The following is a 22,114-nucleotide window of genomic DNA, read 5'->3' as shown; positions in this document are numbered from 1 at the left end:
TTTAAAGTCTGATTTGTATATTAAATATTTTTAACTGACACAAATAAGCTACATAATAACACGAGGCGTGTAAATATATGTAGATATCCGTGTACTACATTTGAGTTTATTTTATTTCTTCTTATTTTGAAATTAAAAGAACAAAAAAACAAAAAAGTACCAGATCATTCTAGGTGTGTTGAGGCAGATAAATATTTGTGTTTTTATGACAGTTACACAGGTCAAACGGTGCAATTTTTTTAATCACAAATATAACATTTAAACATTTGTCCCTTTGGGATTCCTTAAATGATTTCTTTCAACAATACAGCAGTGATATGCACTTAACAGGAAATTATTTTTTCCCCAGTGCTCTCCCAGTGCAAACTATATAATAAAGACACTTTTTCCAAATGAACTCAGATATGTTTGTACTTCCACTTATTGTTACTTATCAGTCAGCATATAAACCGGAACAAACTGTCTGCCATAAGCTTCTACTGGCTGATGAGTCACATTTATCAGTTGATCTCTCCTTGATGCATTTAAAAGTCCCAAGTCAGGATTTTTTTGCTTATACTTTATTTTCATTAACAAGGAGTACATGAGGTAGAGTCTTTCCAGCTAACGCATGTCCTCAACACAACCCAGCTTTTATGTGTGTGTGTGTGTGTGTGTCTGTGTCTGTGAGGGTGTTGTGAGCTCAGCTGGGCGCAGACTCAGTGGAGGCCTGCTGCCGCTGTTTCATCAGCTGTTCTTTCCGGGCCATTTGGAAATTCATCATGCAGTCTTTGAAAGTTTGGACCTGGCTCTGGCACACACGCCAGTCCTGGTGTTCAGCCATGCACTCCTGCACTGCATAGTGTAGCTCGGCACAGCCGGTGCGAGATATCATCTGTTCTACAGGGTCATCCTCATCGTTGTCTTTGCGGCTGCGGTCATGGGGGGAAGGGGACGTCATTTTGCGATGATGCACAGTGCTGACTCAGTGGGTCTGCTGAGGACAACACATGATGTCATTAATAAACAGGTGATAATACAGTTTTTAAGGTGGTAAGAAACACAAAATCATCCCAGCTGTTCCTTCAGGATGCCTTTGCAGTGAAATGTTTCTCTAGATGTCCACATGTAAAATCTATAGTAATTTAACTCACTTTCTTTAAGAAAGAATTTATTTATATGCTTCATAAGGCACAGCTCTTTTTTTTATCAGTAAAGTTGTTACACTATGGTATTGATCATAGTTTCTCCTCTTGCATGAGTTTTTACGATTGGTTGTGTGTGTTGTAAATCTACTCATAAGCCACTTTGTTTCTATATATAACAAAATACTTTTGTTACGTATTGTTGTTTTTAATCAACAATTACATCACTTATGCAATATAACGTGCCTTTATGCACCAGCAGTGGGGAAATGCATCTGCATTTCCTTGAGGATTGGACTGCATTGTTAATGTGTATACGTTTTTGAGATACTTTTTTTGGTATTTCCACTTTAAACAACTCTACACTTTCACTCCACTGCACTGACTGACAGTCTCTTTGACAATGAAGATTTAACAAACATATAACCTTATAAAATATGATGAAATGTGAACAGTAAAGCCGCAGCTTCTTGCTATATTAAAATGTTTACATACTAATGCTAAATAGACCAATACATGTGCAAAACACAAGATCGGCTGCTACACTGAGGAAAGTTACAATCAATGTCGAGTAAAGCCTCTATTTCATTACTTTAAAATGTAATAAGAAGTGATAAACTGGAATGTAATACGAGTGTTATGTAGGCTTAACGCTTATGGATTTGGTAAAGTGTTAGTAGCCTATGTCATAAAAAGGTCTTTTTGCACCTGTCTTTTCTCCCAGTGTCCTTCACTTGTTTTGTGCCTGCATCAACTAATAAGTCATACAAAGTCACAGTGTAGTATTTCACCGAAAAAGTTATTTAGAAGTCATAGTGCGGGGACATATTTTTCATAGTGTGTGAGCTCGACAACCTCCTGATCTACGATTTATTTATATTTTGTGTTTCAAAATGCCCCAAAGTGACCAGTGTCACTGTTACGTTTGAAAAAAATCTCCTGATGGGCCTGAAGCTGGACGGTAACACTTCTGTGCTTTTATTTGAGTGCGGAACTAGTTCTTGTTTGTTGTTCTGCTGTTTTTACTTAAGTGCAGGAAAATTGAGATTATCGATCTGAGTTCCAGCAACAAAAATGCTCTGAAGGGTCAAACTACCGCGATCATTAAGCAGCACAAACATTACAGCGTCCACCTCTTAACGTTACCTAAGGTGACACACGTTAGCTAACATATTTACACAGCTCTCATTTGTGCTTACCTGTGTGTTTTCTTTAGGCGTATCTGTCCGCCGATACACTGAAGTTATGTTTTCATAACCTGCAGGACTGTGGTCTGCAACCATGGACGTACGCAGTGTAGGCGGACACATTTGAACAGAGGACAGAAATGTAACCGTAAAATAGCTCCGTCAGTGAATACATCAGTTCCGCCGACAGCCTCACAGCGACAGCATGTGTGAATACCTGGTCTACTTTTAACATCTTGTTCAAAACCAGTGCACAGTACAATTTTAATCAGCGCAAACCTTAAAATAGCATAAATTATTTGAAAAAACTACCCCCCCCCCACACACACACACACACTTTTTTGAGAGAAATCAAGCCAATTTGCTCACGTTTCAGAGGTTTGAATGCATGCGAAGGGCATCTCAATGCAGCACAAGAAAACTCTTTTCAATACAGCTTTGAAAGGGTTAAAAGAGAACACCGCCTAAATCAGTTATTCCAGTAGGCTATAATGTTTCCACGGCCTTGGAAAGTTCAACCAGTATTTGTGAAAATGAGCTTCTCTCTCTCAAAGCCAGAAACCAGCGAAGTTAGTCTTAAAGCTGCGTTGATACAGGGTATAAAATCTGGAGCTGCTCCATAGACAATGGATGTGAGCCTGATTTTGTGGACCCACTGAATGTTTTTCTTTTTTTTTTTCTTAAATTACAAAATTAGCTTTATTCTATAGTGTTCTCAGATAAAAAATAGATAATATACACATACACTCAGAGCATTCCCCTGGGTGGGCTCAGTCGTCTTTCCCAATGACTATAAAAAAAAATGAGTTTAAGCACTCTAGGTTTGGATAGATTTTGGAGACTTGTTCATGGTTACTAATATTTTTGGACTGTCTTAAACCGTGGAAATAACTAGTATGAATTTTGAACATGGGTGTAGTTCCTCATTTAAAAACACTAGAGGGCTGTCCACTTCAACATGTCTTTGTTCATGTCCCCTTGTTTATTGACAGCTGAATGTGTTGTATGATGTTATACATTGCACACCTGTATATACCTGTATATTTTGCCTGTAGTTTATGTAGCCTGTAGGATACATGTGCTTGCTAAATTGTTGTTTGGTATTCAAAGTGGGCCAACTCATGAAAATAATTATAAAGTCTATTTTAAAGTGTTAGAAACATTTTGAAACAAATTATCAAACAAGACATATTGTCTCAAATCATAGGAGGACCAGATTGCTAGATAAAATGACTAATGAATCTTATCTCTCTATCTCTGCTTAGAAGTGAGCTATTGATTCATAAATGTTAAGGAAAAAGTTGTCTCTCTAGTCCTAACTATTTTTCGTTTGAATGTAGGCAAAAGTGTCATCTCAATACAGCAAACTGAGCCATTAAAATGAGAACTTATTTTCATACACATAGTGGATTTTCACAAATGCAGGAAATCATCCAAAGGAAAAAAGGACAAACAAAAAACATTGCAGTTGTAGGCATATTTATTTTTATTTCTACATTTTGACCATTTGAATAAAATGAAATGACTCCAATCGAACAGAAGTTTGACACATATGATGTTTTTAATTTACCGATACCTTACTTAAAAGATTTTGTTGAATCTCTCGTGTTTTAAAATTAGCATTGACTTAATATTCAACAAAGACAATGATCTTTACCCAACTTAAGTGCTTTGAGGTTAAACATAAACAGGTTAAATCGTTTTCCTGTGTTGAAGAGAAAAAAATGTACACTTTTTAGGAGTCAGGGCAGCATGGTGACATCAGATAGGAGGACACGAGGAATCACAGACAGGTGCCAGTGAAATCATTGGAAAAACATTGATAAGACATCAGCTGCTCCGAAAGTGGCCCATATGAAGCATTGATCTGACCCATCAGTTAAACATTCACTCAGATAAAACATCACTGAAGAGTTCAAGCAGCATTAAACTTGGAAATTAAATTTACAAATGTGGTTAAATTTGTCGTCAAAAGCAACATCTTAAAAGGTATCCATAATATTTGAAAACAAATTACACATTTTAAACACAAACTTGCAGACATTGTTAAAAAAGCATGCCTTTATATATGGGAATCATTTCAAAACTCATGCAAAAACTCTTTTCTCCAACAATGTCGGTTCAAAACCATTGTCAGTGGGGTGTGAGGGGGTTGGGATCAGGACAAGGTAAGGGGAAACAGACTTTCACACAACACCAGTACAGTGGCAAATTACAAATCACATCATGTTGAAGGTCTTATCCTGTTCGAATAAAAAACTGGACACAAAATTAGAAAGAGCCCAGTGTATTACCCTTTGACCCACTACCTGAATTTATGCAACATTTTATTAACCCTCCAAGGTTTGCTCTTATGTTGGTCTGCAGCAATTTTAGTTTTCTTTACCAGTGTCAGGCCTCTGGTTTTAATCTCTTTAGTTTTCAAAGAATAAACAATAGGATTAACACAGGGTGGGATGCAAGAGGCCAGCGACAGGCTCAGCACACGTTGGTCTGGGTCAATGAAATGCAGATTAAACCCAACAGTAAAAATGGTAATGAGAGGAATGTAAAATACAGCAACAAGGATGATATGCTCAACACAAGTGGCCAAAGCCTTTACCCGACTGTCTAAAGATTTCATCCTGAATACAGTCACCAGGATGCTGACATAAGACACAAGAATAAAAAGAAACGGTCCCACAAGAAGGAAGACAGTGAGAAATGAGGCCACAGACCACTGCAGTGTGTTATCATTACAGGCCAGTCTAAATGTAGGTGCATAGTCACAGAAATAACTGAACACTCTGACAGAATTGCAAAAAGACAGTCGAGTCATTATGCCTACTGCAAACCCAATGACTCCCACAGAAAAACACCAAGTCACACCGACAATCCAAGACATGCTCCGCAGTGTGTTGACTGAGTTCTGATGCAAAGGGAAACATATTGCAATCAGCCTGTCATAGGCAAGTATAGCGAGTGCGTATGACTCCAACGTCCCAAAAGCGTAGTAGAAAAACATTTGTACCAAACACAAGTTGAATGGAATAAAATTCTGCTTAAAAAGGAATATTTTTATCATGCTGGGAATTAAACATGTGTTCAGGACTACATCAACTACTGCGAGGTTGACCACAGCCAGAAATTTTGGAGTGTGTAAACGGTGATTAAAGGTAATTACGTAGATAACCAAACTGTTGAACATCACAGTAACTGCATAAACAAATGCTAGAAAGATGAAGTAGATGTTGATGTAAGGAAATGTCTTGAATCCGATGACGTAGAAGCCGGGAGGATGAATGATGACAGAGTCGTTTAAAACAGTCCTGAGAAAAGACATAGTTGAACTCCACAGTCTGCGTGTTGGAGAACAGTCTCTGCCTAAAAGATCTCCAGTCAAAATAACCGAGAAATTACATCATTTAATACATCAGAGTTAGTTATCAAGTTATCAGTAAAAGGCACAATTGTTATACCATTCCAATAACACACAATCAAATTAAGCAGTACTTGTAAAATACATTCCCAGTAAGTTGAATCACACATTGATGTGCTACAAGTCAATAAAGGAAGCTTATGTGATGTCTGGTGAAGAATAATTTAGCACTAACTTATGACGCTGACTCTAAAAGCAGCATGCGGATGGCTGCACGTCTGACTTGTGGACAGTGACGTACTGTACGTATATACTCTCCTGACTGAACTCCAGGGATCAATCAGGTGACACTGACAGACTCATTATGCTATAACCTGTCAATGAGGACAATTTGATCCTTGGAGAGTTTAGCTATGGGTTATTTATTTTTGATTAAACTTGTACTACATTAAAAACAAACATTTAATTTTTTACTTGACTGATGAATTAACAATACATGGAAGCCTCGTAAAATAAAAATCAAACAATAAAATAAAAGAAAGGGAAAGAAAAGATGATAGGTCAAGGATAAAGACATGAAAGCGTGAAATAATTATGCTATGCTCACTACAGTGTCTAGTTTGGCTGCTGATGGTCTTAACCACTGGTTCCCAACCTTAGGGCCGTGACCTCCAAAAGGGGAAGACAAATGGGTTGTGTGTCTGTCTCAGTTTTGAGGGGTGTAAGAAAACTTTTTTTAACTTAAAGAAATATAGATATAAAGTAGGCCAATATCTCAGCATTTGTAAAGTTTAGATTATTATTCAATGTATAAAGCTTAAAATCTAACAGGATATGGGCATGATGAAGACCTGAACACAGTTATATTCACAGAGCCTTCACTCTCCTAAACAGCCATGCCCTGCATTAGAAAAGTACAACACTTAATTTGGAAAAAAAAGGCCTATGAGTATGAGTATAAATGTTTATTAAACATAAAAAACAATGCATATGAATAATCATTTTAAAAACGTCCTAAAATTATCTGCAAAACTTCTCTCTGATGCAATATTGACAAGAATTAATCTGCGCAGAATTCATCCTAATTGCTTATTTTACAAAACCCTCCTGCAGTTCACTATCTGGGTTATTTGTACAGTTTATCAGTTGTACTGTACTGGTTTTTTTATCCATTATATATAATATAATAAATATTGATGAAATATGTCAGTCAGGGGTCGTCAGTGATAGAAAAGAGGCTCCGTAAAGAAAAAGGCTGGGAAACACTGATCGAAACCTTTATGTGATCTTAGAAGATATTTAAGGTGTTATTATCAAAATTGTAGTCATACATTTTATAATATTAATTTGCATTTATTATGATGGGTAGGCAATAGTATAGAAAATCACATGCATGTTTGAAATGACCCAATTGTTCCCGTGTTCCACAAATCTGTAAAACAATTTATTAAATTAATCAAAATTTGCTCAAGTACATAAATTTGAATTTTGTAAAATGATGGTCTCATAACATTGTCACAATACACCTGCATGAAATATTGGTCGACAAACATATTGAATTATCACCTTTTTATACCTTCAGTGTCTCACTGTCACAGATTAGAAGAGGCCGACTCTTATTTTTAATTTTTGTTTTCCTGAGGCAGTCCTGTGATCAGAAACCTGAAGTCCAGTCAACTTGTTTATCTTAAGTGTTGCATAAATTAGTGCTCAGTGAGTGTTTTCTCCAATAGACACAGAGACCTCCACGATCTCTTGTGGACATACAGCAGAGTTTAATATCTGTGAGCTGAGGACCATCCACAGTGTGATCACTGGTTAATTTGAACAGTTTGTTTTCACCATGGTTGTACAAAATGAGAAAACGGTAACAAACACATTTAATGACATGTTCCTGTAGGATGCATTGTCATTAAACGTGCCGTGGTGAGCCAAAACATTATAGCTGTAATGAGCCCAGTTTGTGTTGCCACCACCAGAGAATTTTGGCTAATGACCTCAACTATAACAAACAAACCTTTTACTGTATAAACATCAGACTAATTAATCTCAGTTGAACCTTTAGGGAATAAAACAAGTACATTTAATGTTTGTGTGAAGCTGTCTTTTCACTCAGCTAACACTTGCTTTTAATGGGCCACAAGGGAAACACCACGTCTTTCCAAGTAGTGTCCCCTTGACTAACTTTTGCTTAATTAAATAAACTTTACGCCACTAGTTTTTCTTTGTTTTATAAATCGTAGGCCTCCTAAAGGACTCACTAACATTAACTTGCTTTCACATTTTAAACTAAGTTTGCCAGTAGAAAATGTACATCAATTGTATGCTTTTAAGCCAGTCTCGTGACTCTAGAACTCAGAGGAAAGGTTAAAATCACACAAATCATTTCATTAGATGTTTCAGTTGTAATTATTTTATTTAGTTCGTCATGGGGCCCATTTGAGTAATTGACAGAATCATTAAAAGCTGCTGAAGATGTGAATACATTCAGCTCAACCCCCAAAATTCAAAATGTCCGACTTCCAGGTGGGCAGAGCGAAGGAAACCCACTGAGTAATAGTTCTGAAATGATGAGGGCAATGTGCCTTCCAAATTTTATGAGTATCAGAGCAACATTGTTCCAACTAAGGCCTTCCACCCTATAGGGGGTGATATGAAGCAATACAGTCACTATATTTTCTTGCAATATGGACAGGGTTTAATGTGTGTAGCAAGTTTTACAAGCTTTTGATTATATATGATCCAGTTTAACAATTTTTAGTTCAAGTGCAAGACACAAGGAGGTGAGGCGACTGGAGTTGGAATAAATAATAAATTATTGCAGGGTAAAAGGGTTTGAATGTCAGCTGGGGCAGAGCTGGGCAGGTGGAATGACTGGCTGGTTGTGTGCAGAGAGTCCAACTAGCGGGAAGCAGAAATGAGCAGGTCCGGGGGGGACAATATGCAACTGAGTGGCAAAACACCACTAACAAAGTGCCTGTAGTAAAACATAGATATCAGCAAGTCAGACGTATATCTTAATACGTCATCTGGCGAAGGAGAGAAATAGTTAGCTTAAACCTTGACAGTGCAGTGCCTCGACAGTGTGTCTGTTCACAGTACACTAAGTCCCCCAGTTTTACAAATATCATATAGTTACATTTCAATACAAGCAAGTATATTTTATGTCTAATTAAGTCAGCAATATGTATTTTTTATTTTATCCACCTGTTTAAAGTGAAAGTAAACATAATGGCATAATATCTAATATAGATGAATATTAAGAAAAAAAACATTAAATAATGAGGATGGGCCCTTTTTGTCATAACAGAGTTAAAATCATCCACAGATTGCTTTATTGTGGTCTTGTTTTCATTCTGTGGACCAGTGTCAGGGCTCTGGTTTTAATCTCTTTAGTTTTCAAGGAATACACAATAGGATTGATGCAGGGTGGGATGCAAGAGGACAGCGACAGGCTCAGCACACGCTGGTCTGGGTCAATGGCTCGCACATAAAGCCCTATGAAGAAAATGATGATTATAGGAATATAAAATACAGCAACAAGGACCAGGTGCTCAATGCAAGTGGCAAGAGTTTTGATCCTACTAGTCACTGATTTCATCCTGAACACAGTGACCAGGATGCTGATATAAGACAGACAAATAAAAGCAAAGGGGGTCATCAGATTAAACATACTAGAATGTGAAGCTACTAACCACTGCAGTGTGTTGTCATTACAGGCGAGTCTAAACACAGGTGCATAGTCACAGAAATAGCTGAACACTCTGACTGATTTGCAAAAAGACAGTCGAGTCATGATCACTGTGCAATATGTTATTAGTCCCAGAATGTAACCCCAAGTCAGGCCTATAATACAAGTCATAATGAGTGGTGTGTTGAGTAAGTTTTGATGCAGAGGGAAACATATTGCAATCAGTCTGTCATAAGCAAGCACAGCAAGTGCATATGACTCCAAAGTCCCAAAAGTGTAGTAGACAAACATTTGTACCAAACACAAGTTGAATGAAATGAAATTGTCCTTGAAGACAAATGTCTTGATCATGCTGGGAATAGTGCTTGTGTTTAACATTATATCAATTACTGCAAGGTTGACAACAGCCAGAAATTTTGGAGTGTGTAAGCGGTGGTCACTGACAATTATATAGATCAGTAAAATATTAAACACCACTGTAACCACATAGACAAATGCAAGAAAGATTATGTAGACACGGATGTTAGGAAATGTCTCAAATCCGATGATATAGAAGCCTGGAGGATGAATGATGACAGAGTCATTTTTAACAGTCTTAAGAGAAGACATAGCTGAACTTCACAGGCTGTGTGCTAGAGTACGTTGTGTAAGGCCACGGTGTTTAAAGCTCTCTGATCTAAAAAAAAGAGGGGAAAAAAATGCATCTTATTACTTATATTTCCAGTCACATTTTACACATGAACATACATACAGTTTTGGCTCACCTCTTCTGTGGATGGTGGTTTCACACAATGCTGACTCCAACAATAGCCATTGTATGTCAGCATGTCTGACCTGTGCACAGTGGAGTTATACCCTCTTCATTGATCTCCAGAGATACGATGCAGTCATCTAATTAAGGATTATATGGATCAACAATACAATAATGAGCAATGTCCTTTCACTGAAATTTATCCCTGGAGTCTGGTGTGTTGTCTTCCAAATCTTGTTACAACAAAAGAAAACAAAACAAAACATTAATCTTAATTTGAGGAACAGAAAAACATGCAGGTTATAATTAATAACACTTAAAGCTAGTGAAGGCAATCTGGAGAAGGCAAAAAAGGCAGAATTTGAGAATCCTCTTTGCTCCTGCAGCTCCCACCTCTTCCCTCTCTGTCCCAAGTCAGTTTCACCAGCTGATAGTATTAGCTCAGGAGACAGACCTGTTTTTGGTGACTGTATTGGCTTGAATTTGGTCAGTGCCATCTGCCCAGCGCTGGGTGTCACAGCTGGCTGGTGGCCAGCAGCAGCACCAGGTCTAACTTGTGTAAATGCATCAACAGAGAGTGTGCTGATTCAGTAGGAACACTGTTCTGTCCACTTCCCCGTAACTGGGGTTTGCAGAACAAGGTTTAAAAGAAGAGAGGTCATGGTCTCAAAATACGTCATGTCATTAGGATGCACATGCACAGTGACACTTGGTCTGCAGTTGCTGAAAGTTCTCAAAGGGTGGTGCATTATGATAGAACATTAAAGTCCATAATAAAAGACCTTTTAAAAAAATTCTTTATGGAAATGCTCTGTTGTATCATCATTAAGTTGAGTGTACCATAAATATGTGTTGGGCCAAGCACACCTAACGCTGCTAAAAATAGTGCCTGCTAAAAAAGAGCACCTGAGCAGACATCATCCCTTTATTTCTAGCACTATCTGCTGTAAACCTGCAACATTGCAGCTTCGGGTTCATTGCATGTGTGTCACACCGTAAGCTCTCATCAGGTCAGAGAACATGTCCGAGCCGTTTAATGTTCAAAAGAATTCAAGACCACAGTGTAATCTGTATAATGTAAAAAAAAGTCTTCATTTGACTTAAAGTGAGTAAATAACAAAAGAAGTCTAAAGCATCTTCCTCTCTGGAGGGTCGTCTAACATTACGTAATAACTACAGACAAACAGATTTTCTGCTGCATCTGACACCTCAGAGTCTTTCTAATGAACCCAGATTGAGATTTCATCATTTGAGAATACAGGGTAATGACCTTTCTTGTTACAAACAAACCTTTACTTATTTAATGAGGCCTAATTCATCTCACCTGCATCTGTTAGCAGGTCTTGCATTTGTTGGGAAATAGTTGGGAAATTGGGGCCCATGTGCATTGCTAGCTTCTCCCCAAGAGAACCTCTTCTGAAATGACAAGTTAAGTTTCTTTCGACTACAATAACACATCATTTGATTTTGTAGAGGCTTAATGTGGGAGTCAGGCTTTAGTCATAGTCCACCACTGCAAACATGACTCCCTCGTTTCTCTAGCTGCATTTACACTGCCTGTTCAAGGTGGGAATAAAACGCCAATAGGCTGCCTCGCTGTTCTGTATGTAACGTCCGATCACGGAAAGGGGGGACAGAGTGGCCTTGCCTCTGAGCCAAGATAGGAGGTAGTAATGGTGCCAAAATGAGCTCTGAGTAAAACATACAGCCGGAAAGATGTCACCATGGGCGGCAGGGGTGTGATGCTTTGACAAAGTGTTTGTGTGCAACCGACTGCGGAGAATTTAAAAAGCAGCTTTTAGCATAGTGACTAATTCAAAGAAGAAGAACAGTGGTCATAATGTCTGTAAACTAGGAAAACAATGAGATTCAGGAGCTCCTTATTCCCTAAGCAGAGGGCAGGATCAGCCGCCATATAACTGAGAGGTTTAATGATTGTGATTGACATGTTATGCCTTTGTTATTGTTTAAACAGCAGCCTCTGTCTTTATTCCCCACCCCGACCTGCAATGCTACCCTTGTCACTTTTTCACCCTTGATAAGTTTCCGCCCTAAGAATGGCAAACCTTCTCTGCAGGATTCTTTGCCATTGAATCAGGCCTTTGCCAAAGGGATGTGCACATGCATTTGCAAATTTAGAACAGCCAATAGAAACGCTTTCGCTCTGTAATGACCTGTGATGAGCCAAAGTCTCCCATCATAGATTTCTTTCAGACCACTTGAATTACAATATGATTAAAGATTTTATGGATTTTTTTTGCCCAATGTAGCCAAATATCAACTGTCTATCTCAGCATTAATAATACTGAAACCCAGCCATTCCCTGGATTTCAGAGTAGTTGTGACCCTTCTGTTTTCATCTAATGTTTCCCACTTGTTACAACTCCTCTTATGCCAACCGCTCAGCTCATGTACATCACTGTGCTTCAGCAGAGAAACGGACTGATAGATGAGACCTGGTCAAAAAACTCTTGACCACTCAGGTCTTACAAGTGTCCTAATGTAAGTCAGAGACAGTGCTTGTCTAGACAATAGATAAAGAAACGTAGATACTGTATTTTCTGCTGCTCTAAGCTCGCTGCGATATGTTGTTGTAATGTTTCTGAAATGTAGTGGAAGTATGAAGTTGAATCAAATAAAGTTGCATGGGATTTAAAGTAACGGAAAATGCAAATACTCAAGTAAAGTGCCAGTACCTCAAAATGTTACTAAAGTATTTTACTTGAATAAATGTACTTTATCACACACATCACTGGATGTTTCGTATTCAAAAGTCGGAGCCTGCATGTCTCATTGATGTGGGTATTCAAAAGATGACTGTTTTATTGTAGGGCTGATTAGATTGCCTCCAGTAATTGAAATTGATTAAACAAGTAAACACTGTCATGTTCACATTCAGACGTTTGTAACAAAACAGATTTCATGGAAATCGGTTCAGAATTAAGGGAGTTAGAGGTGATTTTGTAGTAAAATCTGCATCTCTCAATACACATGTATTTGTGTACTAGTGGATCTTAACCCCCTTAATATGGCGCCTGCCTGACACATCGAACAGGGAACACGGTATCTACTTTCTATATCAATGCTTTAAACCTCGTGTCTGTCATGGCAGACTTCACATGACTGACTTTACAGCTTTGCAAGTACCTCAGGTCAGTTTTATTATGGATAAAATGTGAATCACAATATTATTAAGTTAAAGTGCTTCAGTATGATTGTTTTAGGAAACACATACAATTAGAGTCAGAGCAACCAATTACACAAATATCATACATTACATTCTAATACAACCAGGTACATTTTATGTCCAAGGAAGTCACCAGTATTTTATTCACTTTTTGATAATAATGAAAGTTTACATAATGGCAGGACATCAAATTAAATATATATTAAGAAAAAAAAAATAAATAATGAGCGATAACAACTGTGAAAAAAGTATACTTATATGCACATCGCTAAGGTGCAAGGCTATCAAAAACCAACTTTGATGAGGAAAAAAAGGGAAACAAAGACTTGTAAAATGAGCCCTTTTTTGGTATACACACACACACTGTTTACTAAGACTGTTAAAATCATCCACTGATTACTTTAGTGTGGTCTTGTTTTCATTCTGTGGACCAGTGTCAGGGCTCTGGTTTTAATCTCTTTAGTTTTCAAAGAATAAACAATAGGATTGATGCAGGGTGGGATGCAAGAGGACAGCGACAGGCTCAGCACACGCTGGTCTGGGTCAATGGCTCGCACATAAAGCCCTATGAAGAAAATGATGAATATAGGAATATAAAATACAGCAACAAGGACCAGGTGCTCAATGCAAGTGGCAAGAGTTTTGTTCCTACTAGTTACTGATTTCATCCTGAACACAGTGACCAAGATGCTGATATAAGACAGACAAATAAAAGCAAAGGGGGTCATCAGATTAAACACACTAGAATATGAAGCTACTGACCACTGCAGTGTGTTGTCATTACAGGAGAGTCTAAACACAGGTGCATAGTCACAGAAATAGCTAAACACTCTGACTGATTTGCAAAAAGACAGTCGCGTCATGATTACCGTGCAATATGTTATTAGTCCCAGAGTGTAAGACCAAGTCAGGCCTATAATACAAGTCATAATGAGTGGTGTGTTGAGTAAGTTCTGTCGCAGAGGGAAACATATTGCAATCAGTCTGTCATAAGCAAGCACAGCAAGCGCATATGACTCCAAAGTCACAAAAGTGTAGTAGACAAACATTTGTACCAAACACAAGTTGAATGAAATGAAATTGTTCTTAAAGATGAATGTCTTGATCATGCTGGGAATAGTGCTTGTGTTTAACATTATATCAATTACTGCAAGGTTGACAACAGCCAGAAATTTTGGAGTGTGTAAGCGGTGGTCACTGACAATTATATAGATCAGTAAAATATTAAACACCACTGTAACCACATAGACAAATGCAAGAAAGATTATGTAGACACGGATGTAAGGAAATGTCTGAAATCCGATGATATAGAAGCCTGGAGGATGAATGATGACAGAGTCATTTTTAACAGTCTTAAGAGAAGACATAGCTGAACTTCACAGGCTGTGTGCTAGAGTACGTCGTCTAAGGCCACGGTGTTTAAAGCTCTCTGATCTAAAAAAAAAATAGAGGGGAAAAAAGGCATCTTTTTGCTTATATTTCCAGCCACATTTCCCACATGAACATACATACAGTTTTGGCTCACCTCTTCTGTGGATGGTGGTTTCACACAATGTGACTACACACAATGCTGACTCCAACAATAGCCATTGTATGTCAGCATGTCTGACCTGTGCACAGTGGAGTTATACCCTCTTCATTGATCTCCAGAGATACGATGCAGTCGTCTAATTAAAGATTATATGGATCAACAATACAATAATGAGCAATGTCCTTTCACTGAAATTTATCCGTGTAGTGTAGTTAGTTGTCTTGTAACTCTTGTTGCAACAAACAAAACATGAATCTTAATTTGAGGAACAGAAAAACATGCAGGTTATAATTAATGACATTTAAGGCTAGTGAAGGCAGAAATATGGAGAGGGCAAAAAAAGGCAGCATTTGAGAATCCACTTTGCTCCTGCAGCTCCCACCTCTTCCCTCTCTGTCCCAAGTCAGTCTCACCAGCTGATAGTATTAGCTCAGGAGACAGACCTATTTTTGGTGACTGTATTGGCTTGAATTTGGTCAGTGCAATCTGCCCAGCGCTGGGTGTCACAGCTGGCTGGTGGTCAGCAGCAGCACCAGGTCTAACTTGTGTAAATGCATCAACAGAGAGTGTGCTGATTCAGTGGGAACACTGTTCTGTCCACTTCCCCGTAACTGGGGTTTGCAGAACAAGGTTTAAAAGAAGAGAGGTCATGGTCTCAAAATACGTCATGTCATTAGGATGCACATGCACAGTGACACTTGGTCTGCAGTTGCTGAAAGTTCTCAAAGGGTGGTGCATTATGATAGAACATTAAAGTCCATAATAAAAGACCTTTGAAAAAAAATCTTTATGGAAATGCTCTGTTGTATCATCATTAAATTGAGTGTACCATAAATATGTGTTGGGCCAAGCACACCTAAGGCTGCTAAAAATAGTGCCTGCTAAAAAAGATCACCCGAGCAGACATCATCCCTTTATTTCTAGCACTATCTGCTGTAAACCTGAAACATTGCAGCTTCGGGTGCATTGCATGTGTGTCACACCGTAAGCTCTCATCGGGTCAGAGAACATGTCCGAGCCGTTTTGAACAGCCATGGGTTTTAGCGTACTGGATTCAGGTTGTTGCAGCCACTGATTGGGTATCTGTTTTCAGAGCTGCTACCTGCTCTCCCTCCAGCAAAGTGGTCTTTAGTGGCAGGGAATTTGGCAAATGAAACACCTGCTCTGTTTCTAATCAGATAGTTACCAGGATGCTGAAAAAAGACAGACAAATAAAACTAAAGTGGGTCATCAGATTAAACATGCTACTATGTGAAGCAACAAATCTACTAAGGAGGCTATAACGGATGCATTGAATCTCCTTTTCTTAATATAAGGAGAGTTCAAACAGCTCTTATCGTGGCAGCCGCTCAGATACTTTTGGGTCATTTCACTCAGTTAGGAACCTTCCTAAGCAGAAAGGACTATCCAGCCACAGCCTTATTCTGGTGATTGACTCGCAAACATACCTCAGCCTTCCCATTAGTCATCACTCACCAACATTGTGATTTCTGTTGAGATATTTCATTTAATGTTCAAGACCACAGTGTAATCTGTATAAGGTAAAAAAAAAGTCTTTATATGACTTAAAGTGAGTAAATAACAAAAGAAGTCTAAATCATCTTCCTCTCTGGAGGGTCGTCTAACATTACATAATAACTACAGACAAACAGATTTTCTGCTGCATCTGACACCTCAGAGTCTTTCTAATGAACCCAGTGTTAGATTTCATCATCTGAGAATACAGGGTAATGACCTTTCTTGTTACAAACAAACCTTTACTTATTTAATGAGGCCTAATTCATCTCACCTGCATCTGTTAGCAGGTCTTGCATTTGTTGGGAAATAGTTGGGAAATTGGGGCCCATGTGCATTGCTAGCTTCTCCCCAAGAGAACCTCTTCTGAAATAACAAGTTAAGTTTCTTCAGACTACAATAACACATCATTTGATTTTGTAGAGGCTTAATGTGGGAGTCAGGCTTTAGTCACAGTCCACCACTGCAAACACGACCCCCTTGTTTCTCTAGCTGCATTTACACTGCCTGTTCAAGGTGGGAATAAAACGCCAATAGGCTGCCTCGCTGTTCTGTATATAACGTCCGATCACGGAAAGGGGGGACAGAGTGGCCTTGCCTCTGAGCCAAGATAGGAGGTAGTAATGGTGCCAAAATGAGCTCTGTGTAAAACATACAGCCGGAAAGATGTCACCATGGGCGGCAGGGGTGTGATGCTTTGACAAAGTGTTTGTGTGCAACCGACTGCGGAGAATTTAAAAAGCAGCTTTTAGCATAGTGACTAATTCAAAGAAGAAGAACAGTGGTCATAATGTCTGTAAACTAGGAAAACAATGAGATTCAGGAGCTCCTTATTCCCTAAGCAGAGGGCAGGATCAGCCGCCATATAACTGAGAGGTTTAATGATTGTGATTGACATGTTATTCCTTTGTTGTTGTTCAAACAGCAGCCTCTGTCTTTATTCCCCACCCCGACCTGCAATGCTACCCTTGTCACTTTTTCACCCTTGATAAGTTTCCGCCCTAAGAATGGCAAACCTTCTCTGCAGGATTCTTTGCCATTGAATCAGGCCTTTGCCAAAGGGATGTGCACATGCATTTGCATATTTAAAACAACCAATAGAAACGCTTTTGCTCTGTAATGACCTGTGATGAGCCAAAGTCTCCCATCATAGATTTCTTTCAGACCACTTGAATTACAATATGATTAAAGATTTTATGGATTTTTTTTGCCCAATGTAGCCAAATATCAACTGTCTATCTCAGCATTAATAATACTGAAACCCAGCCATTCCCTGGATTTCAGAGTAGTTGTGACCCTTCTGTTTTCATCTAATGTTTCCCACTTGTTACAACTCCTCTTATGCCAACCGCTCAGCTCATGTACATCACTGTGCTTCAGCAGAGAAACGGACTGATAGATGAGACCTGGTCAAAAAACTCTTGACCACTCAGGTCTTACAAGTGTCCTAATGTAAATCAGAGACAGTGCTTGTCTAGACAATAGATAAAGAAACGTAGATACTGTATTTTCTGCTGCTCTAAGCTCGCTGCGATACATTGTTGTAATGTTTCTGAAATGTAGTGGAAGTATGAAGTTGAATCAAATAAAGTTGTATGGGATTTAAAGTAACGGAAAATGCAAATACTCAAGTAAAGTGCCAGTACCTCAAAATGTTACTAAAGTATTTTACTTGAATAAATTTACTTTGTCACACTCCATCACTGGATGTTGCGTATTCAAAAGTCGGAGCCTGCATGTCTCATTGATGTGGGTATTCAAAAGATGACTGTTTTATCGTAGGGCTGATTAGATTGCCTCCAGTAATTGAAATTGATTAAACAAGTAAACACTGTCATGTTCACATTCAGACGTTTGTAACAAAACAGATTTCATGGAAATCGGTTCAGAATTAAGGGAGTTAGAGGTGATTTTGTAGTAAAATCTGCATCTCTCAATACACATGTATTTGTGTACTAGTGGATCTTAACCCCCTTAATATGGTGCCTGCCAGACATACATCGAACGGGGAACACAGTATCTACTTTCTATATCGATGCTTTAGACCTCGTGTCTGTCATGGCAGACTTCACATGACTGACTTTACAGCTTTGCAAGTACCTCAGGTCAGTTTTATTATGGATAAAATGTGAATCACAATATTATGAAGTTAAGGTGCTTCAGTGTGATTGTTTTAGGAAACACATACAGTTAGAGTATTCATGAAAAGACTTATAAAATGATCCCTTTTTTGTTTTACACACACACACACACACACACACACACACACACACACACACACACACACACACACCGTTTACTAAGACTGTTAAATCTGTCCACAGATTACTTTAGTGTGGTCTTGTTTTCATTCTGTGGACCAGTGTCAGCGCTCTGGTTTTAATCTCTTTAGTTTTCAAAGAATAAACAATAGGATTGATGCAGGGTGGGATACAAGAGGACAGCGACAGGCTCAGCACACGCTGGTCTGGGTCAATGGCTCGCACATAAAGCCCTATGAAGAAAATGATGATTATCGGAATATAAAATACAGCAACAAGGACCAGGTGCTCAATGCAAGTGGCGAGAGCTTTGATCCTACTAGTTACTGATTTCATCCTGAACACAGTGACCAAGATGCTGATATAAGACAGACAAATAAAAGCAAAGGGGGTCATCAAATTAAACATACCAGAATATGAAGCTACTAACCACTGCAGTGTGTTGTCATTACAGGCGAGTCTAAACACAGGTGCATAGTCACAGAAATAGCTGAACACTCTGACTGATTTGCAAAAAGACAGTCGAGTCATGATCCCCACACCATATGCAACTAGTCCCACAAGGTAAAACCACGTCAGACCTATAATACAAGTCATAATGAGTGGTGTGTTGAGTAAGTTCTGTCGCAGAGGGAAACATATTGCAATCAGTCTGTCATAAGCAAGCACAGCAAGTGCGTATGACTCCAAAGTCACAAAAGTGTAGTAGACAAACATTTGTACCAAACACAAGTTGAATGAAATGAAATTGTCCTTGAAGACAAATGTCTTGATCATGCTGGGAATAGTGCTTGTGTTTAACACTATATCAATTACTGCAAGGTTGACAACAGCCAGAAATTTTGGAGTGTGTAAGCGGTGGTCACTGACAATTATATAGATCAGTAAAATATTAAACACCACTGTAACCACATAGACAAATGCAAGAAAGATTGATGTAAGGAACACGGATGACACGGATGTAAGGAAATGTCTGAAATCCGATGATATAGAAGCCTGGAGGATGAATGATGACAGAGTCATTTTTAACAGTCTTAAGAGAAGACATAGCTGAACTCCACAGGCTGTGTGCTAGAGTACGTCGTCTAAGGCCACGGTGTTTAAAGCTCTCTGATCTAAAAAAAAAGAGGGGAAAAAAGGCATCTTTTTGCTTATATTTCCAGCCACATTTCCCACATGAACATACATACAGTTTTGGCTCACCTCTTCTGTGGATGGTGGTTTCACACAATGTGACTACACACAATGCTGACTCCAACAATAGCCATTGTATGTCAGCATGCATGACCTGTGCACAGTGGAGTTATACCCTCTTCATTGATCTCCAGAGATACGATGCAGTCATCTAATTAAGGATTATATGTGTATGAGCAATGTCCTTTCACTGAAATTAATCCCTGTAGTGTAGTTAGTTGTCTTGTCACTCTTGTTGCAACAAACAAAACATTAATCTTAATTTGAGGGACAGAAAAACATGCAGGTTATAATTAATGACACTTAAAGTTAGTGAAGGCAGAAATATGGAGAGGGCAAAAAAAGGCAGCATTTGAAAATCCACTTTGCTCCTGCAGCTCCCACCTCTTCCCTCTCTGTCCCAACTCAGTCTCACCAGCTGATAGTATTAGCTCAGGAGACAGACCTGTTTTTGGTGACTGTATTGGCTTGAATTTGGTCAGTGCCATCTGCCCAGCGCTGGGTGTCACAGCTGGCTGGTGGTCAGCAGCAGCACCAGGTCTAACTTGTGTAAATGCATCATCAGAGAGTGTGCTGATTCAGTGGGAAGTCTGTTCTGTCCACTTCCCCGTAACTGGAGTTTGACTAAGATGGTTTAAAAGAAGAGTTGGTCTGCAGTTGCTGAAAGGCTCAATCATTGCTGCATTATCATAGAACATTGAAGTCCACCCCAGTTAATGATAGTTGCCGCATTCTGCGAATATATTAAACTTGTCAAGCATATGACTAACAATCTAATACTCTAATCTTCCAAAGTGATGAATACGTCAACATTCTTTAATACCAAACGTGACTTACGCCAATAGACCAAATAGCTCACACCACAACAATGTCACATCAATGCCTGATGATAAAATTTGCTGTTGTTAGCTAGTCAGCAAGCTAACATCATTGTTTACACTTTCAGATTATTACAGTATTAACCCAATTTACAAAGTGATGGCTTAACCAACAAAAGGAAAGTATGGTGGCCCTAGAGGTCAAAAAACAACATCTCAGAAAACACCACAACAAAAAGCAACAATTTACAAAACAAAACTTTTCCAAAAGCACAACAGCACTTAAACAAACAAAACATTTCCCCAAACACTACATTTCAATAAACAAAACAACAATTCACAAAACAAAACATTAAAGAAAACACTTACATGTCCTAAAACACCACCTTTCAAAAAACAAAAAAAAATCACAAAACACTTTTCACAAAACAAAACTCCTCCAAAAGTGCCACAAAACTAAAAAACTACAAAACTCATTTCACAAAACAAAAACATTTCCAAAAGAGCGACAACACTTCACAAAACAAAACATTTTAGAAAAGACTAACATTTCCTAAAACATCACAACATTTCAACAAACAAAACAAAAATTTAAAAAAAAAAAACATTTAATGAGACTTACACCTTTATTTATTCCCAAACAGTGTTGCCAACTAGGTGACTTTCTTGCTAGATTTAGCAACTTTATTTATAAACCTACTGGCTGGGCCTGGGTAGTCGCAGAGTGAGCAGTGGGTAGGATGCCCTGTTGTACTGCTTTCCTTCTGAAATTAGCGTGTGCATGCAGGTTTTCCAAATGCGGGTAAATAAATATAGGTGATCGACTGCTTTCCCTCTGCAAACATACCACTGGACCGCATGAGTCTGGGTTCTGTCTGTGTGTGTGGGAGGGGGTTGTTTTTTTGGTGTGTCCGTGCGACGTCATAGACAGGCCAGAAAACAGGTAAATAGTAGACAGCAGCAGAAAGAACGGAGGTCTTTGAAAACTTTTTAGTGGTTTCTTCTCTTTAGTAATCTTTTTCTTATTCAGTCTCTCTTTCAAACTTGATACAGATGTATTTGGATCTTTGTTTTAGTGCTACTTAGGAGGAGATGGACAGTAATCAGTGATGGCGCATCATTGCATCTTACCTGTTAAGGAGCTGAAATTACCACGTCCACGTGTTGTATTCCCATCAATGGTGATTGGAGCTGGATGCAATAAAAACCCGTGTCTATTACAAAGTCATTTGACCCGGGTGTGAATGACGATCATATCCACTCTCATTGTATAAAAAGCTGGATGTTAGCAGATGTTAATGGGTTATTTGTGCAGTGGGTTTTAGTATCCTTATGATTAAGCCTTCATTGAGAATTGTCTGTTATCCATCTTAAGCTCCCAGTTTGGACAGGCAGACAAGAGAGCCAGCAAGATTGGGTTGGTTCCCAAAGTCGCAAAGTAACACAAACAACTACATGATCGAGGCACAGCGGACAGCCAGAGGCTTATTGTGCTCT

At 38.7% G+C, this 22,114-nt stretch overlaps 6 protein-coding genes across 7 annotated transcripts in view; 1 reads left to right on the top strand and 5 right to left on the bottom strand.

Moving 5' to 3' along the window:
• The window catches only part of LOC121952446 (olfactory receptor 5K4-like), a 130,206-nt gene that overhangs the window by 41,930 nt on the left and 66,162 nt on the right, over nt 1-22,114 (top strand). The gene's annotated exons all lie outside the window — the stretch shown is intronic.
• On the bottom strand, nt 328-2,467 carry coa4 (cytochrome c oxidase assembly factor 4 homolog). Of its 2 annotated transcripts, none has more exons than XM_042499865.2 (2): nt 2,324-2,467; nt 328-973 (listed from the first exon to the last, which is right to left on the bottom strand). In XM_042499865.2, exon 2 carries the CDS (start codon nt 938-940, stop codon nt 683-685), a length of 258 nt encoding a protein of 85 aa, XP_042355799.2. In that variant the 5' UTR covers nt 941-973; nt 2,324-2,467; the 3' UTR covers nt 328-682. The 2 variants fall into 2 exon arrangements, with proteins under 2 accessions (XP_042355799.2, XP_042355798.2); XM_042499864.2 differs by having other exon boundaries at nt 336-976; nt 2,324-2,463.
• Nucleotides 4,617-5,633, bottom strand: LOC121952975 (olfactory receptor 1M1-like). Its single transcript, XM_042499866.2, has one exon. The coding sequence runs from the start codon at nt 5,631-5,633 to the stop codon at nt 4,617-4,619; it is 1,017 nt and encodes a 338-aa protein (XP_042355800.2).
• LOC148187286 (olfactory receptor 1L4-like) lies at nt 9,004-9,969 on the bottom strand. Its single transcript, XM_088088885.1, has one exon. It carries the CDS (start codon nt 9,967-9,969, stop codon nt 9,004-9,006), a length of 966 nt encoding a protein of 321 aa, XP_087945011.1.
• On the bottom strand, nt 13,700-14,665 carry LOC148187285 (olfactory receptor 1L4-like). The gene has a single exon (XM_088088884.1). It carries the CDS (start codon nt 14,663-14,665, stop codon nt 13,700-13,702), a length of 966 nt encoding a protein of 321 aa, XP_087945010.1.
• LOC121939353 (olfactory receptor 1L4-like) lies at nt 18,675-19,653 on the bottom strand. The gene is given in 2 exon segments (XM_042482389.2): nt 18,675-19,538; nt 19,540-19,653. Coding segments are annotated over 2 exon segments (978 nt in total).

The sequence above is a fragment of the Plectropomus leopardus genome, chromosome 15 (assembly GCF_026936395.1).
Source record: "Plectropomus leopardus strain MGB_pleo_1.0 chromosome 15, ASM2693639v1, whole genome shotgun sequence".
In the NCBI taxonomy this organism is placed as follows: Eukaryota; Metazoa; Chordata; class Actinopteri; order Perciformes; family Serranidae; genus Plectropomus; species Plectropomus leopardus.
The sequence above is the reverse complement of the archived record's forward strand: the minus strand, read 5'-3'. Positions and strand labels throughout refer to the sequence as shown.